General features: G+C 38.9%; 1 protein-coding gene across 2 annotated transcripts in view; it reads right to left on the bottom strand.

Annotated features, from left to right (window-relative positions):
- The window catches only part of Rragb (Ras related GTP binding B), a 39095-nt gene extending 24671 nt beyond the window's left edge, over window positions 1-14424 (bottom strand). The window contains exons 1-6 of one of the 2 annotated variants that reach the window (XM_050129669.1): window positions 13655-14424; window positions 12830-12863; window positions 9129-9228; window positions 4709-4792; window positions 2819-2885; window positions 660-882 (exon numbers count right to left, since the gene is read on the bottom strand). In XM_050129669.1, the coding sequence (XP_049985626.1) occupies window positions 660-882; window positions 2819-2885; window positions 4709-4792; window positions 9129-9228; window positions 12830-12863; window positions 13655-13746 (600 nt within the window). In that variant the 5' untranslated portion in view covers window positions 13747-14424. The remainder of the gene's footprint in view (window positions 1-659; window positions 883-2818; window positions 2886-4708; window positions 4793-9128; window positions 9229-12829; window positions 12864-13654) is intronic. The other variant, XM_050129670.1, reaches the window with a different exon arrangement.
- Window positions 14425-15279: the final 855 nt, after the last annotated feature.

Raw genomic sequence — 15279 nt, 5'->3', positions numbered from 1 at the left:
CAAATGGGCCGGGCAGCACTCTACCACTAAGTAACACCCTCGGCTCTTAAAATTATTTTTAAAATAACAGATTAAGGAGTCGGAGAGATGGTTCAGCAGTGAAGAACTTTTACTACCTCTGCAGAGGGCTCAAGGTTAGTTCCTGATTTCTAGCACCAGATCTCATAGATTCTTACCTATGAATTTGCCTATTTTACTACACCTCTTCTGTACTGAGTCGCTGAGTTCTCTGAATTACAGGTCACTAGTTTTATGTGGTTTTGTTGAGGTGAAGGTTGATATTTCCTACTCTAACATTCTTGGTCATGTCTGAGTTATACTCGTGTATACAAATTCATTCATGCCAGCACAATTGTGAGGGACTGTAAATAGTGCTTGACAAACTGGGAAGCACTTGAACTGGTGCATAGCAGTTCCCGAAATCAGTCCAGTGACAGGAGCCACCTCTCCTCATTCTTACCCCTGGTGGTTCTTTTAGCTGTGACAATACAATAGAGGTAGTGAACTATATTTTAAATGATAACAGTTACTTAGTAAAAGTACATGGTCGTATCTTCTTAATTCTGAAATACAGAATGCTACAAATTTACCTACACTTTTATAAAGAAAGTCTACAAAGCATGGTAACCATTTGGTACAGCACCTTTTCAGTTTCTTACCAAGTCTCGTTGATCCTCCTGTACCAGATCCATTTTGTGTACCAAGCAAAAGATTTTGGCTTCTGGAGAATTCTGCAGAATGGCCTCAAGGCATGACTGGTAATAGTGCATGTCCTTTTCAAGTTCACGGCTCTCCACATCAAAGACATAAATTAGAACCTCCACATTTCGAAAGATGTTGTCACGCTGGCTAGTGAAATAATTTTCCATGAAGGTGTCTTGTCTGTTAGAAAAGAAAATCTAGATCGTAAACAAGTCCTCTGTTTAATCACTACTGCTTGAAATTTTCTTAGCTCGATCAAGAGAAAGACAATCTTAAACTTCAATTCAAAGAGCAAAGAACAGTCAAACATCTTGAGCTCTACCTTACTCTATTTCAGTCATAACTTGCAAGCCTGTAAAATTATTTGCCTTTCTTCTTATGTTTTGTTTTGTTGTTGCTGTTGTATTTGAGACAGGGTCTCACTGTGTAGACCAAGCTGGCCTCAAACTCATAAAGATCAGTCTACCTTTGTATACCATGCCACCATGCCTGGCCTCTCTCCTTTCAATTTAAACACCTTTCTGTTTATTGAGTGGCTGATGGTTTAACTCATGAGTCTTTTACACATATTGATCACTCTTTCACTTCTTCATCTAATTAATCCCACCTTTTTCCTTTAGATTTCTGTCCAATCCACATGTCCTCATAGAAACCATCCCTACCTTGAGCCAGCTCACTTACTGTAGGCTCTTTACCAACACATCCCTGTCATTTACAACACTTACCACAAGTGCAATACTATACTTATTTGGATGAGTTTTTAATTAATAGTGTTCAATTCTCTATACAACCAGCCAAGGATCATCCCTAATATTATCTCCCACTGTCTCACAGATTTTAAAAGAAGGGTGGTAAATGCTTAATGAACATTTGCTGAATAACTTCAGTCAAATATTCTAAACTATATGAAAATGACTCCAACGATGACTTCTCACCAGAATGTTACTCTCTGCTCCTAGGTTGGGTGCTACTTTCCAAAAACAATCTCAATAGCAGGACATCAACAAAACAGTAGTATCATTTAGCAGTGTATATGGGGTGGTGTTTACAAATTTCTAATCCTAATCCTGCACCTTGCTAATTACAGCTGTGCAACCTTGGAAGAATCATAAATTCTCTAAGTTACAACAGATACTTGAACTACAAAACTGAATTTCATATTTTAGTACCTAAAAGCAAGGAACTTGGATATATCTGTTGACATAGAGAATTAGAAGCAATCAAAATGAGGGAAGATTTATATCCTAGGATATTAATCCAAGTGCTAGCAAGAAAAGAATTACTTTCTTAAGAGTATTTAGGTCTTACATTATTCTGTCAAAATACTAACTGAGCATCTTTTGTATGTTTAGAGCTAGGAAATAACCACCGGACAATAATATCTATTTTGTAAGACACTACAGTATATATTGTATATATTTCAACCTGCTTAATCATAATAAACCAACAAGTTGGTTATTTTGCTCTATTGTACAGGTGAAGCTACAGCACAGAGACTTTGAACATATGCCAGACAAAGAACCTATGCTCTTAATCACTATGCATTCACTATCACTGCTTCAGCACAGTGATGTATATGAACTCAGCACACAGGCATAGTAAGTGTACATTTGTGTGGGGATTTTTGATGATTGCACTGATTATGAAAGGAAGTGCTCTCTTACTCTCCTAATAATATACCTATAATTAACCAATAATATACTTGGTTAGATATTATATGCTCAGAATGCAATCTACAAGTGATAAGACTGCCTAGAAGTAATTACCAAAATGACTATAAACAGTCTAGTATAATAAAAATAGCTAAGAACTCAACTCAATACTGGTGTCAATCAACCTGAGGCAGATTTAATTTACGCCACTGCAAAAGAGGGCTGATCTATCCCATATTATATATACTTAGATGGAGCTTAGATTGGAGCTACTTAAATATCTCTTATGTAGAGGGCATTTTCAAACTTGTACAAAACACATCTTTATTAATCAACTGACAATTCTGAAATATTTTTAGGCAGTGGATCTATGAATATAATAGTTATTCTAGGTGTACTTGATTATACTAGATGACATCATTATTGCTATCAGCTTCACAAACAAGTAGGCCCATAGTACTTACCCACCACAATCCCACAGGTTCAAAACCAGGTTTCCCAGAAATCGAACATGAGAATGCTCTACATCAACTGGAAGATAAATGTTACAAATCTAGTATTTGCAGTAAAGACCATTAAGATCAGAAAGAAAAAAAAAACCCACTAACCCATGGTGTTTAGAAGGACCAAAGTGGAGTGAAATGCTCAAAGCCATAACAAGAAGGCAATTTTCAGCTTAGTCATGTGGTTTAGTGGCAAGGTAGGCACCTACACTACCCTGAGCTAAAGGATTGCCTCGTGTCAGTAATTTTTAAATTTCAGTAGTTTAGTACCCAAAGCAGAAACATTCCCCAATTATAATATTAATGTTAAGTTTTAACACGCAAGACAGTGACATACACCATTTAACAGATCTTCCCAACCCCACCTTCTTTCTCCAACTTTCCTCAAAAAAAATTAAAGACAGAAAACAAACATAAAACATAACAAAACTAACTTCTGTACTGATTTCCTCAGCAGTTAATGACTTTATTGATTTTCCTAATTTTGACTCACCTGACCATGCTCAATTCTCTTTGAATCATTTTTAGTATCTCTTAATTTCATTCTTTATTTCATACTCTATCATTCAACATCAAGGAGGGTCCTTATTACCTCATGCCTACACTACAAGAAAGCCTTACTTACATCATCCACTAGGCTACTGCAAGGTTCATCTTCTTAACACTACTTTGAACATATCACTCCCCATTCAAAACACTTTAAATGGCCCCTACAAATTAATGGTCCTTCACTTTGGCTTCCAATCTACCTTTATAATCCCCAGAAGTTCCCATTAACAAATCCTTTCACTTCAACCTATTATGTTTTATTCATAGTCCTCCCAACCCTACTACCTCCCCACCCCCCAACATATTTCACATTCAGGGGTCGCAAACTTGCTAAATCAGGCCATGTGAGCAAACCTATACCATTTAAGCTAGCTAAACGTGATGGTAAACATCTACCATGGGCTCACAGAGGTTGATAATTACTCAAATATTGTTCATTTGCCATGCAAAATTACTACTGGCTCAGGTTTACTAGATCTTCAACATTTTAAGTAGTAGCTTGAATTCTAGATTTTTATGAAAACTTACAGGAGATTATAAGTTCAAATTGTTATAAAACAATGCACAAAGTCAAAGAAAGCACAACCATCGGCCTTCTCCAGCACATAGGCTGTTTGCGACCTCTGCTTAATGGTTCCCTCCTACAACCCATTACCTTTTCCATCTTTTGCTACAAAGTGCCATCCCTTTCCTTCTTCCTTTCAAAGGTAATTCTAAAATCCAAACTAATTCCTACCTCCTCCAAAAGTCCTCCTTGCCTGACAAAAATCCCACTTACCATAAGCTGAACTCATTCAAACATTTATTAAGCAACTACTCTCTGCCAGGCACTAAAAACCTCAAGAAAGAATAATTTAAGATTTTACCATGAATATTTTTTCACAGTCTAACAATTTTGTTCTATATAATTTATGTGCTAGTCAACTCAGTCACATTGAACTATTTCCTGTGTCTATCCCCAAGCTGTTACCTAAACCAACTGCTATCTACTTTTATACAATTTCATAATATATAGACAAAAACCATTCATGATAATGTACATCATACAGATTGTAAAGTCAAACGGACTTTAGTTTATATGACAGTGCTACCTCTGTATGACTTTGCGCAAGTCATGAAAGCTTTTAGAATTAGCTTCCACTTCTGTGAAAAGGAAGGAAGGAACATAGTACTGACCTCCCAGGATTGCTATGAGGATTCAAAGAGCTATATACATAAAAGTGCCTGGCACATAGTAGATGCACAAACTACTTCCCCTTTACCCTTTACTTCCCCCTCCTTGAAAAAGAAATCATATCTTACATGTCTTTGTATTTCCAACAGAGTCTACGAGAGAGTAGGTGCTCAAACTGCTATTAATTTGAAGACTATGTATACGGTCTAGTACTAAAAAAAAATGGAAAGAAGTGCTACTGAGAAAGGGAAAGACAATAACAAAAGCAGTGACAGGATTCAGTGACTTAATATGGGGCATATGGGATAGAAATCAGGTTTCTACTCCCACAGCACAGAGTGGACGTTTTAGTCCTTACTTTCTGCAGGATGACACTGTTGACTACTCACTTCTCCTCAAAAATAATTCTCTTCTCTTGGTCTCCGGCATGACATCTACAAACTCTCTGGAAGATGCTCCCTCATGGACTCTTATTCTTCTTTCTGTCCCTTAAATGTTAGGGTTCTTTGGGACTCTAACAGTGGCCACCTTCTCATCAAAACATTTTTCCCCAAAACAAGATAACTGTCATATAATATTACTTTATCATCTGGACACTAACTAGGTAACACCAGTACTGATTTCTCAATGTGTTCTGTCTGTACTATAAGCATTCCAAATGGAATCTATTAAATATTCAGCTCTCCTTTCAGTTGGCTCCACCTTGGTGAATGTAACCGGCCGCCTAGTCTAAAGCCTCTCATCCTTCAAGTCTTCTTTTTCCTTATAATTCTCTTCAAGTTCCCCAGAATGTTCTGTTGACTCTGTCACCAAGCATATCCCCCAACATTCTAGGTTTGCACCATATCTACTACCACTACCCTAGTCCAAATCAAGTTCCTGCCATTTCTCAAAGTTTTTTAAAATTATAGAAATTCTCACGGTTCCAAAATCTTGAAAATTCTGAGATCCAGCCACCAGTTCAGTGAAAACTAGCACTCTGGCTTACAGATAGTACCTTTTTCTACTCTTCCATCACTCTAAACTTCCATCCACATTACACATATAGTAATTCCTCCAAATTGCTGAGTTTTATACCATTCTTTAAAAAGACCATGTCTGTGCATGCATAATTGTATGCACTGAGCAGAGGGTCAGAATGGTAACCTGAGAAGCACTAATGGTAGTTGTCTCTAGGAAAGTGGCTTGACAATAAAGAACAAAGAAGACCTTTTATATTTAAATAACACTTGAAGCTTTCACAAGTATTATTTTGAATTAAAACTGTATCTCTGATCATATTACCTTTTATTATTTAAAATTCTCTCATAGGTTGACTATCTTATATGTCAAGCTTGGCTTATATGACATTTTACATATAAATCCCATTTCCTGCTTTCTGGGTTAAATGTTATATTACTGTGTGTCCCTATGGTTCTTTATAACCTTCCTGCTCTATTATCATGAGAGCAACTGAAAAGAATAAAGAACGGAGCGTTGGGGAATCACTTACACTTACGGGGCAGAAAGAAGAAAACATGATAAAGATTATCATTTTTAAAAAGCAAGGAGGGGTGGTTAAAGTTAAGGAAGAAAATCATGGCAACAAAGCTTTAAATAAAAATCCAAGAGAACAGACTTTTGAGAAGATAAAAAATCTTGGAGTTGTCAACAGTGTTTGATATTAAAATACTTCATAATCATTTTAGTGGCAAATTTACCATCCCAACAAATAATTTTAAAATCTACCTAATGAATTAATTACATCATGGTTTCTTCTTTATTTCAAATTTCAAAATGCAGGAGGCTTTAAATTTAACAAAATAAAGCAACATATTTTAGGAATGAAAAACCAGGAAAACACTAACACATTTAAGTCAAACAACATTGTAAAAGTAGTACTCTTTTTACTACCTTTAAAAAAAATCAGTAGCTGCATCAAAAGGGATAACAAATAAAAAGCAATGCACTATACATAATCTGATCTAGTCTATACTTTTAGAAACAAACACAGATCTGTCTTCATTAGTGACAAACCAGTTTTTGATGATATGCTAAAACATTAATACCAATATTTTTCATTATATATTTATACTCTCTTTAAGGAAATTCAGGAAATATTAACCAACCAATATACTACTTGACATATTCTTAGGTGCAAGTGCCCCATCCTACTGACAGTCTGGCAAGAGACACTGCTAGGTATATACTTGTTGAATAAATAGCCTATTCTTATGAACAGGATTATATAATTTGCAACGTTATGCTTATAATGCTGCTGGATTATGTCAACATAATTTTCAGGAGTTTCAATAGTTGTGAAAATCTTGCTATGAAACTATACGTTGGATTCAGGGTCATAAACCAACTGTTGATCAGTTAGATACGGAAATCAGTGGTACTAAGAAAAGATGTTTCAACGAAATGTGTAGGATTTAAAATAAGAAGAAAAGGTCTTCTAGGAATTGAGTAGTGGAAATATAAACAGGCTGTGTCAAAATAAAGAGAAGAGCAGAGACTAATATCCCAAGTCTGACACAATACCAGAATGTGATTAATTTTTAAGTTATACTTTCATTACCTGTTAGAATAAAGGTAATATGAAAACTAAAGTAAATGAGAGCAAGAACAAAAGTCATAGTACTTCAATAAGCATCTCTACTCTACTAAAAACACACAGATAGGAGGCCTATCTATTTAATATGGAAGAAAAAGTATGAATGTATCAAATCAAGACACAGAAAAACATTTGGACGAGTACACTTTTTAGAGGCTAGAAATCAGCTCTACAAGTGTTACAAGCCATAGGAAACTATCTGGACCATCATTTTTACAGTAACTGAGATACTTATCAATAAAACTGTATATAACTATGAAGGATAAGAACCACATCAAGTGAGAGAATAAGTAGTTACAATGAAAATATGAAGTCCTTATTATTATGGATAAGAAAACTAACCCAATGGCTTGGATTCTAAATTAAACATGAGCCATTTAATATAAGGATTCACTACTAAGTTCAAATGATGAACTGTGCAAAAGCCAAACGATGTGTACGCTTGAATAAAATATATGCAAATATGAATTGGGGCCTTTGTTACAATTCCGTAAAATGAAGGGTGCTTCAAAACAACAAGGTAGAGTTTCACCATACTGACAGCAAAGGAATGCCCCAAATAAGAGATGTAGTAGGCCTGCCTTGCTCTGATAAAATCACATTTGCATTCATGTCATATAAGAAAAATAGTGACAAGTTTGAACAAGTCCTTAAAAACATTCAAAATTGTGTCAAATGAGGAACCAGAGATGTTTTAAAGTAAGGATAACAAAATTTCGGAGGCAGGGAATGAATAAGATAAATTGAGATATTGTGTATTCTCGAATACGTTTAGAGAACAGAATAGAAAAAAAAAAGTAGACTTGGAACTCTATCTAGGAAACAGCTTTCCTTCCTTCCTTCCTTCCTTCCTTCCTTCCTTCCTTCTTTCTTTTTTCATTTTTAATAACATGGTTTCTCTTTAGCTTTGGTGCCTGTGCTGGAACCAGCTCTGTAGACCAGGCTGGCCTCGAATTGGAAGAGATCTGCCTGCCTCTGCCTCCCTAGTGCTGGGATTAAATGTGTGCACCACTACCGCCCAGCGGAAACAGCTTTCTAATCACCAAGTTTCTGCTCAAATTATAGAAGTCTACACTATACATCAACCCCAAACAGAAATAAAGTCCCTTTTCCTGTATATCTCAGAGTCTGGAGCATAATGTGCTTAAAAGATGTTTGTTATTCTTAAAATCAGATTGTGGCACCTCATAGAACAATGCTAACTTTTCGCTAAACATACTAAAGATGCTAGAAACCCAGACTGAAATCTCTGAAGTCTGGGCAGAGTGATGCCTTCCTCAGCCAGAAGCCAAGAACAAAGCAGACTTCAGAAATGTTTAGATGCTTCAGAATGAAATAGCAATCTGATTCAGTATAAGGTACTCACAGGATTCTTGATTCATTGTTCTGCTAGCCCAGAAGTCTATACTAATAGTCTAGTCACAAAGTGCTATTAAGTTATTTCCCAACTCAGAGTAGATGCTCCAAAGAGAAGCTATAGGTGTATAAAGAAAGAGAAATGGCAGAGCGTAGAACTCCTTACTATTCCCACGTTTTCCTTTTAATAAGGACAAGGATCAACTCCTGCATTAAAAACATCTTCGGTTTTACTGTATGCTAGCTAATGCCTATAATGTTCCTCTTGGTATAAAAAGTTACAAACAAACATTCTCCCCACAAAATAAGCAGGCAAAGAGTTCCTATTCATGCCTAAGAAACAGCAGGATACACAAAAAGTTAGCTTAGATCATCCCATTTTGCAATCAACCTAGAAAAGAGAGCAGCTCCCAAGGATAGTGAGAAATAATAACCAGAATTAGGCCACGCATTCTGAGGAGAAATGCAAAAAGGGAAAGCATGCTCCAAAGCAAATTCATCAACCTGTGCATTCCCGAGCTGCTGCAATCAAGTGTGTTATGCGGATTATTAATAGCCAAGATCACTTTGCTTTACAATAAGATGAAACATCTTACTTGTTGCACCAAGGCTACGTGTGTCTCTGGCAATATAATTGGCAAAGATAATAGACCTCATGCTGGTCTTACCAGATCCACTTTTACCCATTAACAGCACCTAAAGACAAAGGAAAAACTTTAGTAATCTAGAGCAAATCTAGTGTAAAGGGATCCATTTGTTTTCTGTAGCTGGCATTTTACTTAAGTGTAAGTACCAATGAGCAGTATGGACACCTGTAATTAGTTCAACTCTTCCCTAAATAACATTCCAAATGCCAAGCACTTACCTGCTACCAGGTGCACATCATTTTAGCAATACAATGGCATTGAGTTTTTTATTTTGCTTAATATTTTTTAAATATTTATTTCTATTATTCTAATTTTGCATATGTGTGTGGAAGGTATGTGCACATGAATGAATGGAAGTACCTGCAGATATCAGAGATGTGAGGTCCCCTAGGAGCTGCAATGACAGGCAGTTTTAAGGCCACCTGATGGGGTTGCTGGGAATCAAACTCAGGTAGGTCCTCAGGAAGAGCAGTATATGCTCTTAACCACTTAGCCATCTCTGCAGTTCCTTGTTATTATACATAATATTTATTTAGAACAATGTTAGAAAAATGTCATCTTGCTGGAGAGATGTTTTAGCAGTTAAGAGCACTGAGTGCTCTTCCACAGGACCCAGGTTCAACTCCCAGGACCTACATGGCAGCTAACAACTGTTACTCCAGTTCCAGGGGATCTGATACCCTCCCACAGACAACAGAAAAATAAATAATGCACCTAAAATAAATCTTGAAAGAGCAAATAATTAAGATAAATTTTTAAAAAAGAAAACTATCATGTCAATAGGAAACTAACCCTATTCTCCGATAATTCCAGGTTGTACATACATTTGACCCAACTAGCAGCTTTCAGAATAACTGAAAAGCTCCTCCTACTTCTCTGTTCAAGGTCAGTTCTTTTCACTCCAGCCCATGACCTCATCCCTTTCACATCTTTCTTTCATCAGTTTTTTGTCTTTTCTTTTTAACTCTTCTATGTCCTACAAAATTGGGCACTTAAAATTACACACAAGGTCATTCTTGGTTTAGCTTATCTACTTCTGTCTTCACCTCCTGATTCTCCTAGCCCGCAACTGTTAGTATCCAGTCACATTTAACTGAATGGCATACAGTCTCATTGTTTCCAGCCCTCTAGGGAGTCCTGACTATGTCTGTATTCACTCTGTATTCTCTACCATCCTTTTGTCTTCTTTCAACTAAGTCTTCTTTCAACACTTGCTTTAACAATCATCTCAGGAATTTTCTCTGGAGCTGGGGATGTGCCTCAGTACTAGGGTATTTACCTCCTACAAGTGAAACCCTGGGTTCAATCCCCAGTATCCTCCCCATAGTTTCTCTGACCCAAATGCCTTAGGCCAGTGGTTCTCAACCTGTGGGGTGTGACCTCCACAGGGTGTCTGAATGACCCTTTCACAGAGGTTGCCTAAGACCATTGGAAAACAGTTATTTACATAATGATTCATAACAGTAGCAAAATTATAGTTTTGAAGTAGCAACAAAAATAATTTTAGGGTTGGGGGTCACTATAACATGAGGAACTGTACCAAAGGGTGAAGGCATTAGGAAGGCTGAGAACCACTGCCTTAGGCTGACTTAGGTATCTTGCCTGCCCTCTAGTGGTCTTACTATATCATTGCAGATCATAAAGCTCTGCAGTCCCTTGTTTTGGGAACTCTTCTCAGGACTTCAAACTGTTGAAGGACAGAGGGAGTCTCTTTGTATCCTTTGTGCCCCCCCCTTTTTTTTTTATCTCCAGTGCCTAATATGTAACAAAAGCTTGAAGTATTTTCATCAAAAAATGAACAAGCCATTAAAACTAAAATGCAATGACAACTGTCTGAAAGCAAGACCTGATACACATCTTTCTTGTGTTAGGATTTAACCTGTGAATAATGCCACATATTCTTGCATTAAATGACTTTCAAATAGACAAGATCTCCCGGGTAAACTGGGGTGGGGGTGGGTAGAGAGGAACTGTAGGGAGATGAGAACATCAGGGACCAGGATGGTCAAGTTGGGGGAGGGATGGAAAGGGAGAGCAATGATGGAGCAATTATGGGGTTAGAGAACCCTGGGGCTAGGGAAACTGCCAGGAAACCACAAGGATGATCCCAGTTAAGACTCCTAGCAATAGTGGAGTGGGTACCTAAACTGGCCTTTCCCTGTAATTAGATTGAGGACTACTCTAATTGTCATCATAGAACCTTCATCTAGTTACTGATGGAAGCAGAAGTAAAGATCCACAGCCAAGCACTGGGCTGAGCTCCCGGGAGTCCAGTGGAAGAAAGGGAGGAGGGTTAAATGAGAGGGGAGCAGGGGGTCGAGATCATGATAAGGAAGCCCACAGAGACTGCTGACACTCCGGACAGAAAGCTGGGAAGCCTGTATGGGACCAAACTAGGCCCTCTGAATGTGGGTAACTGTTGTGTGGCTTGGTTTTCCTGTGGGGCCCGTGGCAGTGGGACCAGGATTTATCCCTGGAACATGAACTGACTTTTTGGTGGGTTACCATGCTCAGTCTTGATACAGGGGGGAGGGGCCTGGTCCTTGGTGTGCCAGGCTTTGTTGACTCACCACAGGAGGCCTTACCCTTTCTGTGGAGTGAATGGAGAGTGGGGGAGGGGGAGAGAAGGAGGGGAAGGGAGGAGAAGCTGTGGTTGGTGTGCAGAATAAATAAAAAATTTAAAAAAGACTTTCAAAGAGTCCTTCTAAACACAAAAATGATAAAATACAATTCTCATAGCCGCCTCATTTTCAAATGAAAGGGATACCTAGTCTCTACCTTCAGTCCCAATATATTTTATTGAAATGTCTGATTACAAGGAACATTAATGAAATATAAGGAACATTAATGAAAACATACCGGACATGGATTTATTTAATCCAACAATTTATAGCTTTACTTCCCTAAGAAAATGTAACTGCATAGCCAGTCTAAAATTAATATGGAAGTTTTCCCGTCCTTTGCAAAAAAAAATGTAATTGAAAACAATAACTGTATATTTCTGAGGGTACAAACTGATTCTTTAATGCATGTACACTGTAGAATGTTTAAATCAAATAAAGTTTTACCCTTTTTCTCTTTTCACATTTTTGAGATTTTCAATTGTTTCTAATTTTTGCTCCTAATCATGTAGAGATTTCTGGCATTTTTAGGCATGCTTGTTGATAGCAACTTCAGACATTTCATCAAAAACGTCTTCCTAGCAAACTTAAGACACAGAATTAAATTTTAGATGAAGTCAGGTTAAAAGTATTAGGCCTTTTCATGAAAAGGCAAGGATAATTATATTTGAGCTCTACAGGGAGTTTACTCATGTAAAGTTCCTAATAGTCTTGGGAGGGTTATGACCCCTTCACAGATGGCACGAAATCTCACAAAGGTCAAGAAATGTGCTTCAGAGCCAGCAAAACACATAGAACCTTTGATTTGTGTTAAAGAATCAATGTGCACGCAGAGGGTTGTGTAATAGTTGTATATGGCTTGACTCCATGACTCCATAATTTTAGACAAAGGGAATCTGGCAGTAAATAAAGGGATGAGAGTCCAAAAGACCATATAAGTTATTGCCACCGTTCAGGAAAAGACAGATTTCCTGAACTATGACTTCTTACCTTTTTCTTCATGTTTCTAATGTACCTAACACATCTTACCTTTTTCTTCATGGTTGCGTTTGGCATTGCCCACCTGTAGATATAAACCAAAAGACAGTGTTTCCATGATCTAATTGCCTTAGAAATTTGTAAAAAAAAAAAAAAAAAAGGCAAGTAAACGGAGAGAAGCAGAATAATACTGTTTAAAACAGCTAAGTACGCAGGAGACCTCTTTTCATTAGTCTTCATTTTCCTAAATTATAAAACTGGGTCTATGTTCCCTGCTTCCTTCGTTAGCTCAGGAGATGCTTCCTGGGAAGACATATTTAGAAATAAAAACAATTTAAATTCAAGATCTGGTATTTGTCATAAAACTAACAATACTCTGTGCACTTCTATAAGTCAAACAATATTTTTAATTTGAATACTATGCTTTTAATTTAGCTCATTTTCAAAACTGGAAGCATCTTTGGACCTTCAATCGTCCTTCCAAGCTGCATTTCATTCATTAAAGGCACCAAGTACACATAACGCAGCTCGCAAACAGGCATATCAAACTATACGTCATTGGTCAGTAAATGTCCTCTCCCCCTTTTTATCACTAACGAGGTGATATCTATCAGCAAATCACCTTTGTAGAAAACACAAAACAACTCAGAACTGCCTCAATTAGAGCACTACGCAGAAACCAGGAATCTCAGCTTCAGGCAAAGGGCTGTTTCTGGTCTCCGTTTTTCTCTATCATCAAGGGCAGGATATCAATCAACCATGCGGGTAAATTACAGCAATTTATCCCTGGAGCTTAGGGGTTGTTGCCGTTCGCAATACTCTTTCCAATTAGCACACCCTCCCTCCTAGGTACAACATAAAATACCCTTCACCCACCCAAGCGATCCTTCCGGTTCCCCGAGTGGAGGCTCCACTCTTGGGCCCAGATCCTCTTTCTCCGTCTTTTTCTCGGAGTCAGATTCTTCCATCGCGCAACAAGTCCTTCACAGTGCCTTCTAAATGCGCAGTACTCTTGTCTTCCGGCTCACCTCCTCAACTGCCTCTGCTCACTGCCCACGGCCCTGGGCCTGCTCTAGCCCTGCCACCGCCTTTGTCCACTGGGGGGCCGCGTTTCCCACAGTTACCCTTACCGCCCCGAACTTAGTCTCCGGCACGGCCGAGCAGGCCAGCCCACAGGGACCAGCGACTCGCGGCGTGCGAAGAAGAGATGGAGGGGAGGGAGGGCAAGGTGGCTGAGGAGTTGCTCCCGAGTTGGGGCCTCACTCCCCAAGGGCTCCAGACCCAAAGGGAACTTGGTCCACCTCAGCGCAGCCCGCGAAGGCTGAGCTAACGGAACGAGCTGACCCGAGCTGCAGAAGCAAAGCGGTCACCGCCTGGGGGCTCTTCCCAACCTCGCCACCAGTGAGAATCCGCCTGAGGCCGCCTTGACTTCTGCGCCCGCCCTTCAGGAGCGCAGAAGCCTCACCGCAGCCACGCTACTGCAGGCCAGGATCACGTGGGAACCTGCCGTAGTCCCGGGCCGGTCACGTGCCGCTATCCTGGGGGGCTGGGGGCGCTGGGGAGAATACCATAGAGACGGCTCTAGGGAAGCCAGAGTGCCGCCCGCCGTCACGAGGCCCGGCTCGCGTTTCCGCGCCACAGGCCCTAAAGGCGGCCCGCAGGCGCTGGGAAACTGGCGGACGTGGCCCCGCCCACCCGCTGCTCAGAGTTAAAGGAGAAGGTTGCAATTTCAGTACCAGCAAGGTACCTGTTTTCAGGGCTGCTCAGGTTTAGGAGTCTGTGCAGAAAAGGCTATTGTGGTAACTTTTCCTTCCGTTAGCCCTTATGGCAGTTCTAATCATTTTAAAAAATTAGTACATCTAAAGTGCTATAAACTGTCGTTCACATAGAAAATTCTCAATAAATTGTTATTGCCAGGACCAAAAACACACACAGGGTGTAGCACATTCACCACTTAGCTTTAAAAAGTTGCAAATGTGTTTTTCAATTTTCTGATTAACATGTAATATTTGTTCATACAGAACTTAGTGTGGAAAATAAATTCTCATAAGAGAATGTCCTCTCAGCCGGGCGGTGGTGGCGCACGCCTTTAATCCCAGCACTCGGGAGGCAGAGGCAGGCGGATCTCTGTGAGTTCGAGACCAGCCTGGTCTACAGAGCTAGTTCCAGGACAGGCTCCAAAACCACAGAGAAACCCTGTCTCGAAAAAAAAAAAAAAAAAAAAGAGAGAGAGAGAGAGAGAGAGAATGTCCTCTCATAAGAAGTTAGGAAAGTACAAAACTGATAAGGGACCATGCTTCATAGCTAAATTCTATTCATAATATAAAGAAAAAATATTCCTCATCTTTCCCAAGATGTTCCTGAAAATTAATAAGAGAGGAATACTTCTAAATGCCCCTTGGCAATAATGGAAGTAGTTCATAAATTTTCTACTTACCAAAATATATTTGTGTGTGTGTGTATGTGTGTGTGTAATTTAGAAACAAAAATACCTATTCACA

The sequence above is a fragment of the Alexandromys fortis genome, unplaced genomic scaffold, assembly GCF_014885135.2.
Source record: "Alexandromys fortis isolate MF-2015 unplaced genomic scaffold, M_Fortis_MF-2015_v1.1 scaffold_318, whole genome shotgun sequence".
NCBI classification, from domain to species: domain Eukaryota; kingdom Metazoa; phylum Chordata; class Mammalia; order Rodentia; family Cricetidae; genus Alexandromys; species Alexandromys fortis.
Note: the sequence above shows the minus strand (reverse complement) of the source record. Positions and strands in the feature narration are given on the sequence as shown.